Below are 26,290 nucleotides of genomic sequence, written 5' to 3'. Positions count from 1 at the left end.
TATATAACTCAAATAAATAAAAAAAAAAAAGAAGTGTAGCAAGTGACCGTATCATAGTGTGACTAGGGCTTTAGGGATCCTCCAGGCATGAGGTTAGTTCAGAGCACTAGTTCTTAAACCCTCCGAGACCTCCATCGAAGCTGGAAGCTAGTGTGGGCTGTACATCAGGATATTGACTGGTACTGGGTCTCTTTGTAGGAAACCGGTCTTAGAGAAAGGTGGTAGGGGGTCTAAGCCTCTATAGGAAGGCTCTTAATTTTATACATTTGTCCCGTCCAATATGCGGTTTGGATTTAGGCACCAAAGTCAATCTATATTCATTTAAATATTCTTGGAGCTGGTTTTGGAAGGTTTCTGTGAAGCCACCGTGATGTGCACACTTCAAGGTATGGAAACCACGCCAGTGTGATCACAGTTGAGGGACTGCATGGCTCCTGCTGCAGTGTTTTACTTCTATGCTTTGCCGGCTGGTTTCCTGTTTCTTTAGCTTCTAAAGTCACTTTGAGGTACATTATAGGAACTCATTTGTAGTGTAACTGAGGCACTTCGATCACAGAATGTGTCACGTGTGGCTCAGTATGTTCACGAGATGCATGCTTTAAATCCCCATGCTTCACCCCATAACTGTGTCCCAGCGCAGGGGGGCCCCCCTTCGGTTATCCTCACAGGATAAAATGGTTCAGTCTGTCACCGACAGTGTAGAAAGACTGCTTCCGGGCCTCATGAATAAACTGAGATTACATGTTTTAATTTCAAACATTTGGATGCCTTTAAGAAAACAAGGTCTGAATGCTAATAAGTCTGTTTTACATTTTGAGTACTGACAAAAATATAACAAAAGACTGCTGCAGTTAAACAAAAACCCGTTTTACTTGCAACGCTTCTATGAGATAAAGCATTTAAAGGGTACTGAGTCAATGTAGTGTTGAAGTCACTCCATAGGAGGTGGGGTGATACAGTGATGAAACTAGCACGAGATGAGAGAGAAATACTCTGAGCGGAGCCAACGCTTACTGTATATATGTTGTAACAAATTAATAACAGTAGATCAGGCAGACTCCTGCGCTGCCCACACCAGACCTAAAACAACACCATAGTAATGGTCAATGCAATCCATCAGACGGTCAGAAGTGACTATGAGCAGAGCATTTTCTTAAAGATAGCTACTTAGTATCGTAGAGTCTAAAACTAAATACATTAATATGTCAAAGCTGGAGGCGCAGAGGCGTCTGAAAAGGTGGAGTAATTAATAAAGCCCTGTCAGTGTGTGACTGAGATTACAGATAGCGTAAAAACTGTGCCAAGAAGCACAGATCACCCTTCCAGAGTGTCTGCGTCCTTCACAGTTGTAGCCAGTGCTGTAAATGGGTCGGTACCGGCACTTTCTCATTTTGAGAGGGAGAGTGCCAGCCCTTCTCAGGAGAAACGTAATACTTTTAATCGGCGTACCGGCTCTCCTCAGAAACAAGCAGGTACTCTGGTGATGTGTGTGGGGGGGGGGGGGGGCTGGGGGACAGGAACTGGACCTCTGATCTGCGGGCTGCACGTGTTCCAGCTAAAGATGGACGCAGTAACCCACTGGCTATCTTACCTGCATGCACGATTGCACGTCTTGCCAGCCTAGTGCTGTGGATCACAGGGGTGCTTCCCACGTCACTCGGTTTTCCGGTTCTGGCAGCCTTTGACCTCGAGACTTTTTTGATTGGATGTGCTCCAGCTCATAAGAAACACCTCAGTGCTTTAGAGGGGCATATTGTGACCTGTGCTCTCTGCTTCAGTAGAATCTCTCTTGAGGCTGGGGTGGGGGGGTGGTGGTGGCATCTCCGGTTCTTCGGGTGATGGGGATTCATTTTAAAGTCAGCCTGCCCAGACCTATAGGAATGTCACAGTGAGATGCAGGACAGAGGGGCAGAGGACGTACCTGCGGGTCCCTCTGTGATTAGGAAGCTGCTATTATATTTCAGTTTGGGACCTGGCCCTTGAAGCTGAACATGTTTGGGGTCGCAGGAGAGAGAGGGACAGGCAGGGGACGCCGACAACTGCCAGCACCACAGGAGACTTCCCACTTAGTGCATTCTCTAGACTGAAGCGTGTGTTGTCCTCCTATTTTGTAACCACATCGAGCTCTGCGTTGGGTGTGTGTGTGGGTGTGCAACTAGACGAACGACTGCACTGACAGACTGCGCTGCTGATGAGGTTTTAGGTTGATGTAAATGATATAATTACCTTTGAACTTCATTACACTACCACACTGTATTAAGGTATTACATGCAGCACTGCCAGGACGTGCATTCAGATGCGGTGTGTTACGGAATTCAAGGAATGCAGCGTCCCGCGAAGCACGCAAGTGGTGCGCGCGCCACAGCGAGACATCTGTTTTGCATTACCTGGGTGACCAATCTCTCCAGGGTGAGGTGCTGGGTAGGTAGGCTGGATCCCAAGGAATGTGGCCGTGCGCCAGCGATCATCCGGTGCACATGAGCGCCTATTCAAGGCTTAGACCAGGTCATTAGTGAGGTCTTCATTAAAAGGGAAGAAAAGATTTTGTGGCGGCTACCCCTGGTTGAAGCACCGGTCAAGCCATTGGTCTTGAACGCCACTGAGGGCAGCACAAGGTCCAAGATCTCAGCCACTGTCCTCACCACTATGGCAAATCAAGCCCCTTCCTCCGTAGCCACACTAGGTGGAGAGACTAGGTCATTGTCCGGGGAGTGTCCAGACCACTGGCATAAGCCAGTTCTTCAAACCAGTTATCATCGGCCACAGGCTCCTCCAGGGGGTCAGAATAACCATAAGGATCCTCAAATATGCAACACTGTATTCCTGACATGGCCGGTCAACAAAGAGACTGTCTCTGACCCAGAGGGTCTTGATCCGGTCTGTGCCAGAGTTAAGACCGGACAATGCCTGTCTGGCTCTATATCGGAGTCAGCTATGAACGGCACCACTGGTACGGACTCTGGTGAAGTTTGCGGACTAGCGACCAGAGCCAATCCGGATCCAACTATAGATACAAAGGGCCCAACTGGCACAGAGGGTGAACCCATCGGTGGGTACCCAGTCGGGGTCCAAAGGTGCTCCAGAGGAGTTGGCCTGCCGGAGGTGCATGACCTCACATTTCTTTCAACTGAGTGAGGGTCGCTGTGGCACCGAGAATTTTTTTGGGGGGGGCAGAGCAGACCTGTCTCAGGCTCTGCAGCCGACGTGTGGAAGCGGGACCTAGATTTTTGACATTATTCCCTCACCCGAGGACTTGGACCTACACAGGGAAGTTGAAGAACGCTTCGACTTCTTGTACTTCTTTTTCTTGTGAGACCTTGCTCACGTCTAGGATCTAGAGGCACGGAGTTGTTCAGTGTCGGGTGACCAGGAGCTTCAAAGTATGTTCATAGGGCGGCAGACTGACAGGCCTTGGAGTCATTAGCAGGCCTTGGAGTCCAAGCACCACAAGCAAACCCAGGGGGTGGTCTTTCACAGATATCTGCCTGTGACAGGGTCCACAGGGTTTAAACCCCACAGTATTTTTTAGGGGACATCCCTAATTCACACTGGGAGATTCGCTCAAAAAGATTTTTGACAAAAACCTCAAAAGGGTAGCTCAAAAAAGGAAAAAGATAGCTTTTCTGGATCTGCGCTGATGGCGCAGAAAGAAAATAACTTTTGTCAGTTCACTGGGGTGGCGCCTATACAGGAACCAGGTACAGCACATTTGGCCCAGACAACGCCAAGCCTATTGACACCACCGACCGGCGCACAGAGGTACTGCTCAAGATTTTCCGGATCCAGTCGGACACATTGGGAATATTCTATAGTAAGGAACCTGCTGCCAGAAGTCTCTACCAGATGTGTAAAATTGTGTTGTGTGGAGTGGAATTGTGTGGCATGGAATTTAATTGTGGGCACTGTGTGGGGTGGAATTGTGTGGCAGTGTATGGAGTGGAATTGTGTGGCATTATGTGGAGTGGAATTTTGCAGCATTGTGTAGAGTGGAATTGCGTTGCGGGGATTTTATTTATTTATTTGAAAAGTTTTATATAGGGCTGGCTAGACCCGGAGGTCTATGGCTTTACATGAGGTAGGACATTGTTTCAGAACATTGTTACATAGTTACATCAGTTGCTGGAGCGTCGCATAACATTGAAAGGGAAACAGTATAACAGTTATATGAGTTACTAAAGCATTGGGTTGGAGTGGCATTGTGTGGCATAGAGTGGAACTTTGCGGCATTGTGGCATAGAGTGGAGTTGACTTATGTGGCCCTGTGTGGAGTTGAGTAGCACTGTGTGGAGTAGAACTGTCTGGCTTGGAGTGTGATTGTGTAGAGTGGAATTGTGTGGAGTGGAATGAAATTGAGTGGCACTGTGTGGAATGGAACTGTGTGGCGTGGAGTAGAACTGTGTAGTATTAAGTGGATTTTGAGTGGAGTGGAATTGTGTGGCATGCACACAAATTTGTCACCCTATCTCTCGCTCTTTCTCCGCAGTCTAAAATGTACTACCACTATAACATTTCAGCGTCACTACTATCTTTATAAACTGCAGAAAGTGATTCAGGCTGCATGGCAAAGTTTGCAAAGGTTGTAGTGCATGCTTGGCAGCTGCCAGCAGTAGGGAGCAGAAGAGAAAGAAACAAGCTGGTCAGAATGTAACAAAACTGGTATTACAGATAGGGTTCACGTAAGCGCAGTAGCCAAATATCTTAGACTGTAAGAGAAATAAAGTTATAATAAACATGCTAAGTGAGTCTTCTTTATGGAGAAAAAATTACAATTTAGCTGCAGTTTACTTTAATGCATCTACGCAATGCCTTGCAGCAAAACGTTTATGTTGGACCAACATTTTCTTCTATCATTTACAATTTTCTGCTTCCAACAGCAATGCAGGTTTCTTGAAGCAATGGGTTGTGGAGGCAGGTAACTAGTGTGAAGAGAGGTAGCTATGGGGTAATGAGTAGTGAGATGAGAATGTGGAAGCAATACGAGGGAGGGTGTGGGGGATAAACGCGAAAGGAACGTTGGAGAAAGGATGTGGTGTTACAGCCAGAGCTGCTGATTTTGGAACTGGGGAAACAAGTTTGGGTCTCAGCGTCACCTCAACATCCTGTGATTCTGGACAAATCACGGCACCTAAAAAAGGGAAAATGTCCTTGTGTAATGTAACTGTTGCTAATGTAAAGCATTTCAGTACCTTCAGGTCGAGTTTGTGCTATATAAAACTGAAAAATAAAAGAAAAAGCAACATGGGGAAGGGTGGGGATGGAGAGAAGCATACGGGTAAGCACAACAGGCAGGGGCCCAGGGGACAGAGAACAACATGGGAGAGACTTACAAGAGGTAGGTAATAAGAAAAATAAGTGCCTCAACCCCATCACGAGCAGCAGTGGAATGACACTAATCAAAGGCAATCAATCTATACGTGATCGATGCTCACAAGGAAAGAGGAGGAACTGAACCGGTCAGGGGCTGCTCAATTAGGAAGCAGAAAACAATGAAGCCAACAAATGGCAAGCTTGGTTTAATGAGGTTGTGTCCTTGTTACAGCAATTGTGGGGGCAAAACAGACCCCCTCAAGCAGGCACAACTATAAATTTAGCTAAAGTACATGTGGTCTATCTCTCTCTCTCTCTCTCTCTCTATCTTTTTCCCGGCTCTACTTAGGCACAACCTCAGCTAAGATAGAGCTATATGCAAACCACAATAGCAGCCAGCACAAGCTGGCATGTTACAGAGTCAAGAGGTTTCAGGGGAAGAGAAATGACAGATTCATCTGGAAGGATGGGAGGAGGGGATATGGCATAGACATGTTTTAGCTGCCACGCACAATCGACTCAGAAGAGTCCCAACAGCAACAGCAACAGCAGAATCAGCGTGGTTCCTGCTCTTCATTCTTTTCCTAGAAGCAGCATCACACATTTTAATACTAAAGGCAACAAAGAGTGAAGTGAAAGCAGCTGTTAAAAGACTAGTGTTAGGAGCTTCATTGTAAGAGAGGACAAAATCTTCATGCTTCAGCCATGATAAAGTCACAGCAACAATGGTGGCAGGACAACGCCACCCTTCACCTCTTTTCATGCAATGGTGGTTCACCTGTCTGATCTATTCTGTTAGGGCATCTGTTCACTGCAAAATGGATAATCAAAGTTCTGCTCACCTTCCTGGCTCTGTAAGGCAGAAAGCTGCTACGTGTTCCCCAGATGCAAGCTTTGGCAGGTACTTCGCTCTCTGTGCATCATTGCCTGCAATTAAGAGCCCCTAAAAGAAAGAAAAATAGACGTTAACAAGTACTGTTTTTAAAAAAAAAAAAACAATCTAATTGGACCACTCCTCACAAAGCATTTTGTGTTACTATTTTAATTAGAACATAAATGTGCCGAACAAAGCAAGCGGCATAATGAATAGCTAAGAGCTTCACTGCACTTCTAGAACACGCATGCCGTACCACTTGTGTCAGTTTTGTTTCAAAATATTCTTTACTGAGTTTCATAAGCATTTCAAGCATGTGCACGCAATTAGTTTTTTGTTTTTTTAAATATTTTTATTTAGTGCACGATTACAATGTTGCAAATAGCGCATCAACTTTCAATCAGTTTAGAAGTACAAAGCATACGTCACACATGCCAGTAGCATATACCAACTATTCAAACAACCTCTTATAAAAGAAAAGTTAATATTAAATCAGCAACTTTTCATCATGCACAAATTTATCAAGTTTCTACTCCCTCTCCCACCCCTCCCAACCCGGGGTTAGGTACACACTTGAATATAATTGATGTCAGAAAAGCTAAGCCAGAGATAGCTTTGAGCCCAACACTACCTCTCGAGCCATCTTGTCAAAGGTTCCCAGATCTTTAACCCTTTCGAGCGGGACCGTGTATCTCTTTTTTCATAGATGGCTTTTTCAAAGTTATAGTTTGCCACTTATCGTGTTAGCCATTGGTAATAACCTGAGGGGGATGGATCAAGCCAGGATGAGGCAAAGTCGGTATATCGCCATGCCTATGAAAACCAAATACTCTCCCGGCTTGCCTTGGATCTCCTGATCTACCCCAAGACAAATCAGGGAAGGAGAAAGAAGAACATCTTTCTCTAATACTTCTTTAAAAAAAAATTGCGATCTCAAGTTTTAAGTTGCTTTGAATATGTCACAAGAGACAAACGTGATTAAGATCTGCCTGATACAGAGAGCATCGGGGACAAAAAGTCCCTCTCCCCGTCCCCCATTTCGCGATCTTTTTCAGAGTATAGTACAGCGAAAAGCAGGATTTATAATACTGGACTTGAAGCCGCGCCGGAATTAACAGACTTTGTGCTAGCTCAGTTGAGTGGAAGAATAGATCTTCGGAAAAATCAATTTCCTCTTTCCACTTCCTGGCCCGCGTTGCCAAATCATCCGGCATTAATGAGTTAAAAGAGTTATACACAATTCCAATAGATGGATGGTTCTTTCTCAAATTGTCTATAGTAGAATTATTAATAAATCCTCATGGGCCGCCACAAACTTCCCCTTAAAAAAATCACGTATTTGCAGGCATTTATAAAAATCTTTCCAATCCAAATCGTATCTTTCTTTAAGATTTTCTAAAGAAGCTATATCAGATAAAGAGTATAGATCGCCGAGTTTGGACAAACACTTATTTTGCTACTTTTTAATAAATGAGTCTTTAAAGATTTCAGCAGGTTTGGGTTCTTATGAATCGGTGTATAATGATTCAAGCGACCTGAGCCTAACATTTTGCACACCGATTTCATAATTTTAAACCTGGCAGCCAGCGTCTTAAAGCGTACCTTTTTATAGTGGGAGTCATTTAGGAACCTCTAGATCCATCCCCATGCATCTTTACCCATTATGAGTTCTATAGGTGTGGGTGTATCTTCCAAAATGCTATCTCTTGGCTTATTTGATAAAAGGGTAAGGTTGTGCAAAAGAGTGGTAGCCCAATAATAAAGTCTTATGTTTGGAAGAGCCAGCCCGCCCCTTTCCTTTGGTAGAGAAAGATACTTATAAGCTCTTCTAGGTTTTCCATAAGCCCATATAAATCCCAAGAACAGGTCTTCGGTCGTTTTCAGACACATAGTACTAAACTCTAACGGGATGGCTCTTATAAGGTACAAAAATTTAGGAAAATAAAGCATTTTTTAATTATATTGCATCTACCAATAATCGAGAGATGCAAGTTGTTTAATCAGGTTACATTTTATCAATCAAGGGGTCAAAATTACTCTCAACTATCTTTTCAATGCTGGCCATAACATCTACAGCAAGATACGTAACCTTTTCTACCTGTCTAGTGTCGACACCCATATTAACATTCTTGCAAATTATATGGGTTTTGGATCTGTTAATGGAGTATCCAGATAAGCATCCAAACATAGCCGCCTCTGCTTCAACCTCAGCCATAGATATTCCAGGATTAGCAGTACTTTCGTTTCCCAACCATGTGAAAAAATAGGACAAATTTTTCGATTGTCTTCCAAAATACATAAAAAGGGGTCTATATACAGTGCAAACAAGAGAGGCGAGCTCGGACATCCCTGGCCGGTACCTCTAGTTATTTTAAAAGTATCGGTTAATGCGCCATTTAAAAATAATTTTGCGGTGGGTTGATAATATAGCATCTTAAATGCCTGTATAAATCCCTGGCCTATCCCAACCCTTGACAGGGTATCCCATAAAAAGGCCAGGAAACCCTGTCAAAAGCCTTCTCGGCATCAAGTAGAATAAGTGCCATTGGATCTCTAGAAATGTGGGCGGCATCAAACAATGAAATAGTCCGCCTAATATGATCTACGGTACCACACCCAGGTACAAATCAATGTTGCCTAGGAGATATTACTTTATGTCTTACCCCTGCTAATCGAATCGCTAATAATTGGAATAAATTTTGCTGTCCGCATTTATCAAAGTTATAGGTCGATAAGAGGCGGGGGTCTAGCGCAGATTTATGCTTTTTCAAAAAAATAATGATTCTGGCTTGCGACCATGATTCGGGTGGTCTCCCCCCCTTGAACACATGAGAAAATAGCTGGAGCATAACCTCTTTTAATTCTGTGGAAAAGATTTTATAAAATTCAGCTAGAAGATGGTCTAACCCGGTGGCTTTGCCATTAGGAAGACTATTAATGCAAAGCAGGGCATCTATCCATTGGGGGGGCTCATCAAATTGAGCCTGGTCCTCTTGAGATAGCTGCACCGCTGGAATTTGGTTAAGATAAGTAGTAATATAATTTACAAGAGCCGTGGTCGTTTCATGATATAGGTCTTGATAATAGGCAAGAAACTCTTTACGAATGCCCTCTGGATCTGAAATTATTTCTTGAGAGGAGTCTTTAACTGCAGTAATGACGTTCCTTGTGGCTTTTTGTCTTGCCCTGATCGCGAGGTGATGGTCGACCTGCTCGCTACATTCGTATGCTTCCTTCTTCCAAATTGCTAATCTATCTGCCGCTCTTTTAGCAATTATCTCCATGACAGCGGATTTTGCTGACATTATTTTTGCTCGCCCGTCCTTGCCATCCCTAAGAACAGTAATTAGGTTTTCTTCTGCATCAGCCAATCGGGTTTGCAATTTAACAAGCAATTGACGCTTTTCTCTATTTGAGGAAAGCAAAAAACTCAATGTCTCTCCTCTAATTGCTGCTTTTAGTGCATCCCAAACCACATCAATCCCTGTGCTACCTAGATTAGCCTTAATAAATTGTGGGATCCAGTGCCTCATGTGTCTGGAGTACTCGTCATTTAAAAGCAGGGATCGTTCAAAGGTACAGTTAGCCAAATCTCTATTAACCGCTGTTACCCCTCTTATTTCCACCTCTAAAGGGTTATGGTCTGCCACAATACGTGGGGTCTTTTCTATTGAGCACTCGTGAAGAATAGACTGAGATGCAAAAACAAAATCTAATCTCACCAGTTTGTTATGCGGGAAAGAATAAAAAGTGTAGCCAGCATAGGTAGGGTGTTGTGAGTGCCAAATGTCAGTGAGTGCTTGTTCACAACATAGAGTCCTGAGAGCTCTAAAAACCTTTGGTTTTCGACCACTATAGATCCAGTTTTTATCTAGGGTTATGTTCTTGTTTGCTGGCAGATTAATATTAAAATCACCGCAGATAATTAAAAGGTAGCGGCCACTCAGTAAATTCGTTATTCAGAAAATCCAAAATTGCGGGGTCATCTGCGGTGCAACCATATACGGTACATACAGTGAATGAGTTTCCATTTTCCCTGCGGTATTCCGGGATGACCCACCTCCCATTTGTATCAGCTAATGTGCGTGTAACTTGAAGTGAACGTTTCGCAGATAGTATTGCCACCCCCGTATCCTGGCATTTTGTGTTGTGGCCTCTACAATTGTAAACCCGAGCGAGTCTAGAAGGTGAATCTGAGTTCTTTCAATAAGCGTTTCCTGCAAGCATAGGATCTCAGCTTTAAGTAGCCGAAGCAGGTGCACGCAATTAGAATCAATGCAAAATATTCGGACTAAGTAAGAGAACGTCAAAAAAAAAGACACCAATACATTTCAACATGACTGTGTAAGTTAAATACATCTCCACATGCATGGATTTGGCTGAAAGAAACATACAAATGCCTTTTGAAGTAACAGCATATGATAATGAAAAGAACAAACCAAAATAATTTGATGAACTTGTAGAAAATACTGTAGGTTGTAGTGCTCTGAAGCCTGGTGGGTTGTAAGATTAAACCTCTACAAAATGTACTATAGTTGTTCTGTAAAGATGGCTTTGCAGAAATTAATTATGAAGTTAAACTTGGAGAAGAATTTAATCCACCTTATCTTCCTCTGGTTTTCAGGGTACAGACTCTCAAAATCAAACCAGGCCTTTGAGGGGATTGTGTTATGGAGTTGTCCAGCTGGACAGACAATTACAGTTGTCACACAGAAAAGATCTGAAAAAGGCACCCCTCAGAGTGCAGTTAAAGAAGAACAAGTTACTTACCTACGCGAACGCCTTATCTGGTAGAGACTATATCTAGCAGCAGATTCCTTACCTTTGAATTTACCTAGGCGTCAGACTGGATCTGGAAGGTTTTCTGTGAGCAGTACCCCTGCGTGCCGGTCATTGCCGTTGATCAGCTCCGCGTGAGTCATCGGCATCGTCTGTACCGGAAGTGACATTCACTGCACCTATATAGGCACCACCTAGGCACGGTCACATCAGTTTTTTTTCACAACTTTCCACACCAGAAGTGCGGAGCCATGAAGAACACTGACCACTGGTGTGGAAAACTAAGGCCCAGAAAGGGGTCAGCCCTGTCCTTAGAAATCCGTTCACAGAGCAGGGAGGAGGGTTGGGTTGGTAAGGAATCTGGGGCTAGATATATTCTCTACCAGATAAGGTGTTACCGAAGGTAAGTAACTTGTTCATCGGATCGAGATTCATAGCCGCACATTCCTTACCTTTGAATAGAAATTCAAGCAATATCTCCCCAGAGGTGGGTCTGCGGACCAATTTCAAACAAGGAAGTCCTGCAGGACCGAACGGGTGCAATGCCCATGCCTACGGACATTACTGTCCAGACAGCAATGTTCGGTAAACATTAACAGAGATTACCATGTTGCTGCCTGGCAGATATCCAGGACCGGAACACTGGGTGCTAACGCAGTGATTGCAGCTTTAGCCATGATGGAATGAGATAGCAAGCCTTCAGGAGTTTGCTTCTCGGCCAGTGCATAGCAGATGTTGATGTGGAGCACAACCCATCTAGAGAGGTTTTGCTTCTGCACCCCGACCTTTCTTTGCACCATCATACCCCACGAAGAGTTAGTGGTCTACATGAAACTCTCATGTGGTCAAGGTTTTTGAGTCCAGATGGTAGAGTCATTCCTCTTCTTTAGGTGGATGTGGAGGAGCGTAAAAGGTAGACCGTGTGAAAGGCTGGCCTTCATGAAATGGGGTGACCACTTTTGGGAGAAAGGAGACCCTTGTGCCAAGCAACAATTTGTCAGGATAGACTCAGAGGTAAGGAAGATTAGATTAGATTAGGCCTGCAGCTCACTCACTCTATGGGCAGATGCAATTGCCACAAGGAAGACTGTTTAGATTGTGAGAAGCCTGAGGGGACAATTATGTAGAGGCACGAAAGCAGCACACATTAAAAAAGTCAGAACCAAATTAAAGTCCCGCTGAGGCATAAAAAAATAGTGAAGAAGGGAAGAGCATAGACAAGACCCTTTAAGAACTTATGTACAATAGGGGACAGAAATAATGATGGTTAGTCAGGCAGCCGCAAAAAGGCAGAAAGGGCAGACGGATCGCCTTTAAGAGTGCCCAGAGGAGAGTCCTGCTGGGCAATGGAAAGAATGAATAACAAAACTACTGAAAGGGGGGCAGAAAGGGAATGAATAGGTTTTTCCACACACCATGCCACATATTTCTTCCAACAGCAGGCATATACAGTCTTGGTGCAGGAACGCCAGGTTGCCAAGATCACATTACAGACTTCAGGAGGAAAGTCGAAAGCTGTCAACTGTCGCTGCTCAATCTCCACACAAGACAGCAGAGAGTGGACAGGTTTGGGTGCAGAACCCTCCCCTGTTGCTGCAACAGCAGATCCTCCCGAAGGGGCAGTGTTGGAAACCGGGCAACCGGGTTAGCAGTCACCAGGTTCCCAGCACAGTGGTAGCTTGGCTCGAGCGGTTGGAGGTCAGGCACCGTGTTAAGCGTACGTCACACCCTCACAATAACCATGCGTTCATCCGTTCCAAAAACGACACTACACCGTAAAAATTATGAAAGACAAGATGAAAATATATATGTCTTTATCTTATTTTCTCTTAGTTGCAGGCTTCACATCACAAATACAATACAATAGAATTTTCCTTCAAAAGGAGCAGGTCAAATAAATAATGCTACTTCGGAATTTCAACAAATAGGTTCAGGTCATCATCAAGCAAAGAATAAATAGAGGTGCAATAAATATAGACGGCAAATAAATACAGTCAGACAATAAATACAGTACAAGAATAAATTAGTGGAAGACAATCAATAAAGCACCTTCAATAAATAATGGTAAAGCAATCAATGACAGTTACAGATCAGATCACTTTCATGAGGTAACTTGGTCTTACTTTGCCCATATACAGCTTGTGGTCATTTGGATGGCATGGGGGTGTCCCACCTAGATTGGTCAAGGCTGGGGCCTCAGCTGAGGCAGAACAAGGGTAACTTAATGATCTAGCCCTCCAAACTACACAGCCCCTCACAGATGTCACTGCACCAGTCTTAGTCCACCCCTGGCACTCCTAGGCTGGTTCTAACACCCCTCTAGCCCCTAGAATGGTCTTTAGGGCTCCACGGGGCCTCAGACGCCCCCTCTACCACTTACTGTCCCTTCCTCGACGATCGGCTCCGCTCGGCGCCGGGTCGACGCCGTGAGGCGGCTCCGGTTCGATGTCGCCGGACGGCCTCGACTCGATGTCGCTGGGCGGTCTCGACTCGATGTTGCTGGGCGGTCTCGACTCGATGTCGCTGGGCGGCCTCGTCCCGATGTCGCTTTCCGGCGTCGCAGGGACATGGTCCCCCCGCTTCCGGGTGTCTCCGGAGTGCGATCTCCACTCCCGACCTCCGGCGCGCTTCACCTCAGTTTCCGGCGACTCCGGTGGGCGGACTTCACTCCCCCGTCGACACCTCACCTCGACCTCAGGTGACTCCCTACTCGACCTCCGGTGCCTCTCCACGACCTCCGTCGGCACCCTCACTCGACCTCTGACAGCTCCGGGTACGACGTCTGCTTTCTGTCAGCGCCGCTTCTCCACCTCAGGCCCCACGTCTCCAGGCTTCTCGACGTCAGGACTTCAGGAGGACACTGCTGAACAGGTCAGGAGCTTGCTGTTCTACCTCTTTAAGGCCTGTTCCAACTATTCAGGTCCATAAGATGGTTCTTCTGGACTTGGTTCCACACAGGGCTATAGGCTGGGCTTGGTCAGTAGGGACTAGCATCAAGGGTGGGTTTCTGGACCCCACTCCAAGCACTGGTTTCCACCCCTGCTGCCTTACTACGTCCTCCTTCTATCTCTGGTCCTCTCTCCTCTCCAATCAGATGCCAACCGCCAACCTGAGATGGCCTCCCAACATTCCAAACTGCCTCCTACTATCTCAGGATTCTAGAATGTTCCAGGAGGTTCTGGTGATGTCACATGTGACAATGGATGGCCACCATTTTGTGTCTCAGGCCCTCAGACAGAAGTTCCAGGGGTAGGGAAAATGGCTCCCTGACCTTGCATCAACACTAAAAAGTCTGGTGGTTCCCAAAAAGGAAAAAATTATAACAGGGTTTGAGGCAGAAGTGGGACAAAATAAATAATGATGAGGAGGGACCACCCAAAGGGCTGACAGGTCTAACAGGCAGCCTGGTCAGAGGATTGATGGTTATGCTCAGTAGCACGGGATACCAGACTCTCCATGTCCAGTCTGGAGCCAAAAGGATGACTTTGTCCAGTCAAGTCTCTAGAACTCTGGGCATGAGTGGTATGGGCAGAAAGGCGTACATGAGGCCTGAGCTCCACTCGAGATGAAAAAGGTGTCCGAGCGATAACCACCTTGGAAACTCCAGCACAGAAAGCAACTGAAATTGTGCATTCAACAGAGGCGAACAGATCTAACCAATGCTCTCCCCACTGTGGAAAGAGACCTTGCGCCACGTCAGGATGGAGGCGCCATTCATGTTCCCCTAGCCACCGACAGCTAGGTTCGTATCATCTGGCATTCAGGGAACCTGCCAAGTGTTGAACCACCAGGGATATGTCCTGCTCTTCGAGCCATGTGACAAAGGATCCACGACCCCACCCCGCCCAGTTTGTTGCAGTACCACATGGCAGTGGTGTTGCCCATGAACACCTGCACTGTCCTTCCCTTCAAGGAGGGTAGAAAGGCTTTTAATGCTAGTCGGAGCACACGGAACTCCAGTAGGTTGATGTGGAGTCTGAATTCTGCCAGAGATCAGAGTCCTCTGAGCTACACCTCTTCCAGATGGCCAACCCATTCCACGAGTGTCGCATCCGTCACTACTGTGAGATCTGGTTGAGGAAAGGAGAGGAGTCTGCCTCCGACCCATTCGCGGTTCGTTAGCCACCACTGCAGATCTTTTGCAGTTCCCTCCGAGATCTGGACCATGTCGGAGAGGTTCCCCTGATGCTGTGCCCATTGAAAGTTCAAGTCCCATCACAGAGCCCGCATTTGCCATTGGGCATGTGTCACAAACAGGATGCAGGAGGCAAGGAGTCCAAACAGCTTGGGGTCTGCCTCATCGAAATCCAGGATAAAGGCTAAAACATCGGTATCATACCCTGAATTTTGACCCAGATGGGACCCAAAAGCGCCGGCGAGGACTGGCCACACAAACATGAGGCGCATGGCCTCACAGAACTCTTCTAGTTGGGCGGGGGTCGCTCCGGCTCCCAGAAAGTCAGGGAGGTGTGAAGTCATCCCTGGCGCAGGCTCTACCACAAAGCCAAGCCTTGAGTGTCGACGCTCCTCATCTTGTCGACCGATGGTTGAGGAGAAGTTGAAGATCTCCTAGACTTTTTCTTCTTCATGTGTGTTGACTTACCCAAATGTCCAGAGGACTTGGAATGGAACGATGACCTCAGACCCCATGAGCGCTCCCAGCACCTTCCTCTCAACCAGGACCTTGATTTATGCGGAGTCGCATAGCGGGCCGCCATAAGCTATAGTGAAAACTCCCTCAAAGCCTTCCAGTTCATGGCACAGCAATTGGAGCAGGACTTGGGTCATGGTCGCATTCCAAACACCACAGGCAGACAGGTGCTGGTCCATCGCCGACATCGGACAGTGCCATGACCCACAGGGCTTGAATCCTGTCTTTCTAGATGACTTCGCCTAACACATCAGGAGGAAAATCCTCCAAAACACTCAGCAAAATGTCGAAAAAATCCAGTCAAACATTGACTGAGGAGTAGCTCTTATCCAGATCAGTGCTGGCTGGTGTGGAAAGAAAAGAACGGAAGTCAGCGCACCTTGGTGGTGCCGCGGATGTCACTTCTGGTGCAGATAATGCAGACGACGCACATGGAGCCAATAGATGCCACCTAATGGCGCACAGAGGTACGACTCATGAAAAATCCTCCAGATCCTAGTGGTATGGCAATAATATGTGTTCAGCTGGCAACGATAAGCCATGGTACTTGATGCACACCAGCATTAGGGTTTGGGGCAAGCCAGCTTACCGTGGTGCCACCGTTGTGTCAACAGCGACAGAAAAGTGCAGCACACACTACTGTTACCTTCTGCCATTTGCGCAGTAAGCAAGCTGTTGCTCTAATAGCAGATACACCCAAAAAGGTGCAAAGAGGAAGTCTTAAATAGTAGTACAAATCAAGGGTGAATAGGTGCAAAGGCCATGCACAACCTTATTAGCTCACATGTAGCGCTAATTATGCATTTTCTGCTTAAGGTCACAAAGGCACAGTAACTTTTCTAACCACAGACTCACCAACAGCCTCACTGGAACAAAATGCCCCACCTCTAGAACCTCTGTTAGATATTAGTGAAATGAATACATCCCTCTTTGTTTCAGAATACGTTTCTAGAGCCATATTGTGCATAGAGGCTGTGATGCTTATGAAATACTGACCAGTGTTTAACAGCGTATTGACAATCACATTGGTATTTCATCTTGTTTTGACTTTTATTTAGCATGCTTTGGGGAATGTTGAGACAAAATGGTTAGCAACATTATAAGAGCTGTGACAAATTGAAATCATCCACATTGACCAACCAAAGGATGATACAATCCTAAGGGCCACAACTAGACACTACTGTTAGCTTACATGAAATTGGTCATATTTAGTCTGCTGCAATGCCATCTTCTAGATTTGAAATATGTACCTTAAGTCCAATGGCTTGATGTGCTGCCAGAGTCACAGCAATGGCTCCATCTAGAGAAGTTATTTCCCCAAGTCGAGCATACATTGTATTTGATAGACCAAGACCACCTGTTTAATTAAAACGAAACATATTTGTAACATTTGTCTTAAATTTCTTGCATGTTGCACATTATATGAATCCTTTTCAAAGAAGAGGCATACAATCTAGAGAAACAAGACAGGTTGCACAATTTGAAATGCAGTTGCTGAGAATATTTAGATAGAGAGGCAAGATGATCAAAGCCATCTCTAGGAACCGGGGTGGAAGCGAAGACCAAAGCCTATAGGTTTTGAATCTGGTTTGGAGCAGTCAGATGAGGTCATGGACTGTAGTTCTACAAAGAGGATTTTCCTCAGCTTGGTTCCCATGCAGGTCCTTTTGTGGCCTCAGTTTTTAAATGGAAAGATGACTGGAGGCACCAACACCTATTTTTATTTTTTTACCTACAAATAATTTACCAGATTTGTAAACGTTTTTCTTAGAAACAAAAAGTCCACTTTGTAGTCAATAAATACAAAAAACAAAATAATAGAAACTAATTTCTAAGAACCCACATAATGAAAACCCCATTTAGCCGAGAAACATATGAATAAATATTACTTTTTTGTTTCAAATAATAGATTAAACAGTCAAGAACAGTTAAAAGATGTACTTGCAATTTGCTTTTACTACCCTATTTTTTTAAAGAAAATAATTGGGGACCCAATGGTAATGCCTCCAACCCACCCATTAAAAAATAGACAATGGGTGCAGGAGGATCGTAGAGAGAAAGATTTGGTGAAGGAAGAGGAGGGGTCAGCCAAGACTTTTTGATTTTACTAAAATATGTACAATACATTTACATATAGGGGCTTTCAGACACCTCTCTTCATCCATTGGTCTGTTATGTCATTCACATTTTGCATCCGCCCACTACAGCACATAGCATGGGGAATGGGTTAGCCTACTTAAGCCAAATGTTAATTCCCCTTTGAGTGAAAGCATTTTGCTCTCTCACAGGGAACACATCCGCACACGACCTAGTTCCCTTCAATGCTATGGTTTCTGTTTTGACTTCATAATTATTTTAAAGTTGCCTTTGTGTTTAGATACTGATGTGGCTGCAGGATGCTTCTGATGCACATTCCATCTTTAGAAGATCTAATTTCCTACAAGTGCAGTAGTAAATTCCTTCTGGAGCGTTTTGATTCTCTGGCTGCAGCAATTTCACAGCATACCAGAGTGTGCCCATTTGAAACGGTTCTCTGTAAAGTTAACCTGCTTTTACATTTTTCTTCATCTCTTTCTTTCATTATTTCTTATCCTCCATTTATTTCGTTTTTCCTGCCCTCGTTATTTTTTGTTCTCTTTTGCCTTCTCTCATTCATTCTCTTTCTCTTTCCTTTTTTCCTTCTTTATCCTTTTTTCTTCCTTCTTTCCTTACCCGTTCCTTCTCTTTACCTTTGCTTTCCTTCTCTTTCTTTCCTTCTTTATCTCTTTTTCCAGTCCGTTTTTCTTGCCTTCTTTCTTTCTGTGCTTCTTTGTTTCTTGCTTTCTTTCTCAAAGGCAAGAGGCTTGTAGCCAATCCCAGACTGATTGACTTTTTAGGTCTGTGTTTGCCAAGATCTTTTGGTTTTATTAAATGTATGCATATAACAAAGTTACTTACAGGGGTTTCAGCCATACTTAACCTATTATTCTTTGGTTGGTGTAATTTACATTTTACTTTCCCCCAGCTACAGCATGCAGTAATGCACAATCTATCAGCTCACTTCAGCCATTGGCTGACTTCACTATGAGTTACAGCATGCTACCCTTTCACAATCAACACATCCACACAGAAAGTAGTTCCCTTCAGTGCCAGGGTATACCATGGTAATGTGCAGCTTTTTTTTTTAACCAAAAAAAAGTTTTTGCCCGAGGCAAATAATTGTATTCTTTTAGATTGACGAGGGCCCGGCAAATTTCCAAACAAAGTTTCGCAAAATATAAAACAAAACAAGAATTGCCAGAAGCTGGCGGTAATGCCAGACCTATTGGCTGTGCCAATGCTTGTTTTGTTCGGCGACGACGATCAGCATGCTTACAACATTACTACTAAAGTGAAAGTAAAATGAGCCAATCGTCTTGTTTTGCTTTCACTGCATTAGTGCTATGGAGCATATATGAGCACCCGACCACTGATTGCATTGGGGGAGGTCACACTTGAAAGAGGAGAATCTCTCCTTTCAATGGTATCTCTATATCTGTAGCAACCTACATTGCAAACATGGATTCTGCTGGGTGAAATATGTCTCCGGCTCAGGGACGTTTTGTGTCTCAGGCACTAGGCCCAGGCATACCAGTGAGGTACTATTTTTAATCGGGAGGCATGTGGGAACACAAAATAGTAGCACATTTGTGGCTTCCAAATGTAAGCCACTGTGGAAGAAAGAAGACATTTTTCAAAATGCCCTCTGAATCACATGCTAGTATGGCTAATCCCAAATTCAGAGGGGTCCTAAAAACTCAGTATCTTGTGTACATTTCAGAAGTACATAGGTTTCCTTTATACTGATTTTCCATTCTTTCTATTTTATCGTAGAAATTGATGAATAGTCTGTACACAATGAAAAATTATTACAAGGTGCAGGTCAGTTGTTGGCTCTGGGTAAGGCACGAATACATATATCTAGTATCCACTTTTCAATGTTTTGAAAAAATGCCAGGACACCTTGGAAATGTAGTGCAAATGATACTGACTGCACCAGCAACACGTTTCAGCTTTCGCCTTGGTCACGCTGAGGGTCACGCAGCAACAGTATCTTTTTTATTTCTTAAGTGTAATAAACATAATGAAAGGACTAGTGTGTTGTACAGTGCATTTCACTCAAAAAGCATGTCGGCCATCTTAGTACTATCAAATATTCGTTGAGAATGCTTCTAAGTGCCTATACATATGAAATCTAAGCAAGGCAACACAAAACAAAATACAGCAAAACAAAACAAAACACAGTTTCGCCCCAGTGGGCCAATATATCATAAATACATATCCCTGTGTTTGTTTAACAAACGATTCTGCCCAAATGGGCGTTCGATTCCCAGTACTCGGTCAAATACCTGACCTGAATTTTGAGAACAATACACCTCACCTGAAAATGTGCAAAAAGAAATTTTAGTGAGGATAAAAAAACTGTTAAAAAGCAGACAATTTCAACAATAATTCCTTTAACTATAAAAATAATACTTTTCACTTTACAGTTCATTAGCAATATTTGAATACAGATTAAAAATAACCTTGTTACTGATTTTCGTTTAGTAACATAAATGTACCGCTAACTCTTCACTTGAATTTAATCCCAAAGGGGTCAAGATTTCCAGATCAATAATATATCTTGATTCTAACTGACGTAATGTCAATTGTCTATTTCCATCCCTTACCCCAATTGGAACTGCATCGATGACCACCATTCTCAACAGTTTTTCATTCTGAAAATGATGCTCAAAGAAATGTCTAGCGACTGGATATTGCCTGCTGTTATGTCGTATCGCTTTGACATGTTCCAATACTCGTTTCTTTGCACAGTGAATTGTACTTCCGATATAGACCTTGTTACAAGGAAAAATCAATGCATAAATGCAATATGTGGTATTACATGTTAGGGCTTTTTTGATTTTAAATTCCCTCTCACTACTGGCTATAGTGAGTGTAGTGCAGTCAATGCTATTACTGCATGCTTTGCATTTTTTGCAACATTGAAAGCCCAATCGGCGAGTGCAAGTCCTGTTATCCTTACTGGTCACATAGTTAGGACACATTTCATCTTGAACTGAATTGCTTTTCTGAAAGGTAATCTGAGGACAACTACTAAAATGTTTCTGGAGATTAACATCAGTTAACAAGACATGCCAATTCTTTTTTAATATTTGGCGGATATCTTGGGCTTGCCCCGAATAGGTGGTAATAAATCTCAATGTTTCAGCATCGATTTGACGACTTTTTGGATGTAAAAGTTCTGTGCGTGTTGCTAATTCCACTCTGTTACATGCCTCTAATATAGTTCTGTATGGAATTATCCCCGATTTGTACCATCACATGCAAAAATTCAATTTCAGTCTTGCTTATGTTTTCAGTCAGGGAGATGTTATACTGATTATCATTAAGCTTAGTAATGAACCTTTTGGCTGACTCAATATCACCATTCCATATAATGAAAATGTCATCAATAAACCGGAGCCACAGAGCACAGCGATCAAATTCTGGGATTGATGACACTACCTGCTCCTCCCACCAGCCCATCACCAAATTGGCGTAGCTGGGGCGAAGCAGGTTCCCATCGCTGTGCCCTGCGAATTTTTGGATGTGATGGTACAAATCGTGGATAATTCCATCCAGACACGACTTTTACAAAAGGTTACTGCAGGGAACAGTATTCTAAATGCTGCGAGTGCTCACCCTCGTAAACTTATTTACAGCATCCCTTATGGAGAACTACTGCGTGCCAAACGTAATTGTAGCTCAGAAAGCTCCTTCATAGAGGAGAAGGAAACTATGATTTATCGTTTCAAAGAAAGAGGGTACAACAACAGAACTATATTAGAGGCATGTAACAGAGTGGAATTAGCAACACGCACAGAACTTTTACATCCAAAAAGTCGTCAAATCGATGCTGAAACATTGAGATTTATTACCACCTATTCGGGGGAAGCCCAAGATATCCGCCAAATATTAAAAAAGAATTGGCATGTCTTGTTAACTGATGTTAATCTCCAGAAACATCTTAGTAGTTGTCCGCAGATTACCTTTCAGAAAAGCAAATCACTTCAAGATGAAATGTGCCCTAACTATGTGACCAGTAAGGATGACAGGACTTGCACTCGCCGATTGGGCTTTCAATGTTGCAAAAAATGCAAAGCATGCAGTAATAGCATTGATTGCCCTACACTCACTATAGCCAGTAGTGAGAGGGAATTTAAAATCAAAAAAGCCCTAACATGTCATACCACATATTGCATTTATGCATTGATTTGTCCTTGTAACAAGGTCTATATCAGAAGTACAATTCACTGTGCAAAGAAACGAGTATTGGAACATGTCAGAGCGATACGACATAACAACAGGCAATATCCAGTCGCTAGACATTTCTTTGAGCATCATTTTCAGAATGAAAAACTGTTGAAAATGGTGGTCATTGATGTGGTTCCAATTGGGGTAAGGGGTGGAAATAGACAATTGACATTACGTCAGTTAGAATCCAGATATATTATTGATCTGGAAATCTTGACCCCTTTGGGATTAAATTCAAGTGAAGAGTTAGCGGTACATTTACGTTACTAAACGAAAATCAGTAACGAGGTTATTTTTAATCTGTATTCAAATATTGCTAATGAACTGTAAAGTGAAAAGTATTCTTTTTATAGTTAAAGGAATTATTGTTGAAATTGTCTGCTTTTTAACAGTTTTTTATCTTCACTAAAATTTCTTTTTGTACATTTTCAGGTGAGGTGTATTGTTCTCAAAATTCAGGCCAGGTATTTGACAGAGTACTGGGAATCGAACGCCCATTTGGGCAGAATCGTTTGTTAAACAAACACAGGGATATATATTTATGATATATTGGCCCATTGGGGCGAAACTGTGTTTTGTTTTGCTGTATTTTGCTTTGTGTTGCCTTGCTTAGATTTCATAAGTATAGGCACTTAGAAGCATTCTCAACGAATATTTGATAGTATTAAGATGGCCGACATGCTTTTTGCGTGAAATGCACTGTACAACACACTTGTCCTTTCATTATGTTTATTACACTTAAGAAATAAAAAAAGATACTGTTGCTGCGTGACCCTCAGCGTGACCAAGGCGAAAGCTGAAACGCGTTGCTGGTGCAGTCAGTATCATCTGCACTGCATTTCCAAGGTGTCCTGGCATTTTTTCAAAACATTGAAAAGTGGATACTAGATATTACAGGGTGCCGATACCCTGAGTGAGGCCCGCCCTAATAGACAGCCTTTTACTAATATCGGGATGAGGAAAACCTCAGGCACGGACCTCCCAACTCCTTGTAGAAACGAATTACGGACTCCCACACCGAAATAGTGGGTAATGCAGTGCAATTTTATTTTCAGCATGGATGAATGCTAGGACCAGTGTCCTCCATGACGCGTTTCGCTCCTCCTGGGAGCTTGATCACATGATGCGTCTCTAATTACTGACTGATTAAAAGTGAAATATAAGCACAATTAGCTGTAAAAAACAAGCCAACTATTTGTGAACACAAGTAGCAACAATAGGCTAAAGCACTCAAGGCTGGTCATAAATACATGAAATATGTACACGCTGAAAATCTCATAATTCCGATAGGAGATAAAAAAGAGAGATAAAAATACATCTAAATGTGCACATACACACTAGCAGCTGGTAAAATATCTACATAGTGTAGTTTAAAATAATATGTACAGTCAGCAAAAAATGGTAAAATCTTATCAGCTCATGGTCAATAGAAAAATGCAATGACTAGGAAAAAAACAATATTTTTGTTCATAGTAAATACAAATAACTTCATATGAAAATCCAGTCAGTGCATTTTCAAAGGCAAATAGGTTATAAGTACAATGAATATTTGCATAATGCAATAAATGACAACCTTTAACAATTACCTAATTAATAGAACCAGAGCCGTACCAATTCTGTTACAGAGAGACTGAACAAAATAAATGCCAGAAAAATACTGCAGCACTTAAACTCGATCATCTCTTATATATACTTTCAGCGGTGATTGATAAAGTGGCCATAATTCTTATATGTTCGTTTTAAAAGCCAAATTCATAATAACAATAATGTTATTGAATATTTCGAATCATCACACAATTATATCAGACTAATATACAGATAAATAAAGTAAGGTTCAGAAAATAGCAGCAGAGACGTTCCATAATAAAGTGCAAGTGCAAAATTATATTGGAAGAAACCAATCTCATAGTATCACTGGACCAAGCAGGACTGAAGGATACTGACATTGAGTATACCTCCTGTTGACGTGATGTTGTTCACAGACTCTATATCCTAATATATAGACAGTGCATCTGTATGAGTCAATGAATAGTTTTTATGAATCAGATGATGGTAAAAGAAAAAAAGTGCCATGTGCCTATCAAGTGCAAAATAGAGCTGTGCAAAAGTGGTATTGTGCAAATAGAAAAATTGTCATACTGACAACTAGGGGCAGACACCATGGATTACCTAAACTTAGGCGATTCCAAAGTGCAAGTGCAAAATGTAGTCGCATATCAGTATGAATGTATAAAAGGATAAATACATTCATAGATGTAAAAATTTTAAACATATATTATATCATTTAAACACTGATGAACTAAAGCAAAAATATCAAAACCAACATTATTAATGTAAAAACTGTTCAAAGATGGGGAAAAAAAGGCTCTAAAGAAAATTGTGCAGGTCCTCGTTCATGTTGAGGCCATTTGGAGCTCGTGTATCGAGAGCTAAGATAGAGTGAGATTCACTCTGTCTCAAAAGTTTGTCTCGATTCCCACCCCAGCCGGGGTTGGGGACAGATCCTAAAACAGTGTACTCCAAGTCTTTTAGTTGGGTATTGTGTACAGACTTAAAATGCCTGGCCACCGGATAGTTGTGGTCAGAATTCACAATGGCCCTAACATGTTGGAGAATACGCCTATGCACCGGAAGCTTGGTGCTGCCGATATAGTCAAGATTGCAGGTGCACCTCAGTTTGTAAATAGCATAGTCAGAACAGCATGTTAGATGTTGTTGGATGGCATACAGTTTATCACTAAAAGCTGTTTTATAGTGTGTACCATTTTTGGCAAACGTGCACGCTCTGCAAGAACTACATTTAAAAAAAAACGGTTTTGGTAAGCCAGGTCTTAACAGGTTTCACCTCAGGCATCGATTTAACAAGAGCATCCCTCATAGAGGGTGCTCTTCTGAATGTGATAGCTGGCAGATTTGGCAAAATGGGACCAAGAATGTTGTCGGTCATAATGATTGGCCATTCTGAATAGATAATCTTACGAATAGCCCGTTATTGTATGCTAAACTGGTGATAAGCCGAATTGGGTGCACAGTTTTTTCTGCAAATGCAATAGCAGTATCCTCACTAAGATGGGACTGAAGTAGAGCTTCCCTTTGCTTATCATTAGCTTTATGTAGAGCTGATGCAAGTTGTTGTTTACTATAGCCTCTATTAAGGAATCGCTGAAATGCTCCCATTTGACACATTTTGGAGACTGACTCGGAGCTACAGATTCTGCGAATACGTATGAACTCTCCATAGGGTATGCGGTTGATGAGGTGTCGCGGATGTGCACTGTCTGCATGGAGTATCGAATTACCAGCAGTGATCTTTCTATGTAACTTAGTATGAAGAACACCTTCATCTACATACAATAACACATCCAAAAATTCAACCATAGAATCATCAATTGAAGCTGTAAATCTTAAGTTTAAATCATTGACATTGATATGTTTTATGAATTTTAGAGCATCCTCCTTAGATCCCTTCCAAATGAGACAAACATAGTCAATATAGCGCCAATAGTGGACTATATGACGGCACCAATGGTGGTGGGCAGCAGCGAGGACATGCCCCTCCCACCAGCCTACATGTAAACATGAATAGCTTGGGGAGAAGCACAAACCCATCACCACCCCACGCACCTGCTGGTAAATCTCATTTTGGAATTGAAAAAAGTTTGTAGTGAGACACAGATTGATAATCTCTAGCAGCATACTATTGTGTTCTCTCATATTCAAGTCCCGATTTTCTAGGAAGTGTTTAGTGGCATTAATTCCATCACAATGATTTATGCTAGTGTACAGGGATTCAATATCCATTACCACTAACTTAAAATCCGAACACCAAACAACATTCCTAATCTTGTTCAAAAAGTCTGTAGTGTCTTTCAAATAAGATGGTAAACCGACCACATGTGGCTGTAGGAAAAAATCTACATATTTTGACAGCTTTTCATTCATGCTTCCCTGAGCAGAAATAATAGGTGGACCAGGTACAGGAGTTGTCTTCTTATGGACTTTTGGCAAAAAGTAAAGAATAGGAGTGACCGGATATTCAACATTGAGAAAAGTCATTTCCTCCTTGGTCAACAACCCGTTCCGCCTCCATTGATGTAATTTTTTACGGGTGTTATCATCTGCAGCTCTCATTTCAAATTTGGAGGACTTCCTATAGCATGAAGCATTGGAGAGGTGTCGCTCTGCTTCTGTCAAATAGTCCGCCCGTGACCATAATACTGTATTCCCACCTTTATCTGATTTATTGATAATAATTTCTGAGTTATTTTGTAACTTTTTGATCAGAAGATGGTATTGGCTGTTCCTGAAATCTTTATGTTGTTTTTTAGCTAGTACTGATCTATTGAGGGATTTGAGTTCAGTAA

General features: G+C 43.0%; 1 protein-coding gene across 1 annotated transcript in view; it reads right to left on the bottom strand.

The window, feature by feature from the left end:
• The window catches only part of ACAD9 (acyl-CoA dehydrogenase family member 9), a 344,154-nt gene that overhangs the window by 240,714 nt on the left and 77,150 nt on the right, over positions 1-26,290 (bottom strand). Inside the window, exons 4-5 of the mRNA XM_085624840.1 lie at positions 16,862-16,968; positions 6,150-6,250 (exon numbers count right to left, since the gene is read on the bottom strand). Coding sequence (XP_085480966.1) covers positions 6,150-6,250; positions 16,862-16,968 — 208 coding nt within the window. The remainder of the gene's footprint in view (positions 1-6,149; positions 6,251-16,861; positions 16,969-26,290) is intronic.

This window comes from Triturus cristatus, chromosome 9 (genome assembly GCF_964204655.1).
Source record: "Triturus cristatus chromosome 9, aTriCri1.1, whole genome shotgun sequence".
NCBI classification, from domain to species: domain Eukaryota; kingdom Metazoa; phylum Chordata; class Amphibia; order Caudata; family Salamandridae; genus Triturus; species Triturus cristatus.
This window is presented reverse-complemented; position numbering and strand designations above follow the sequence as displayed.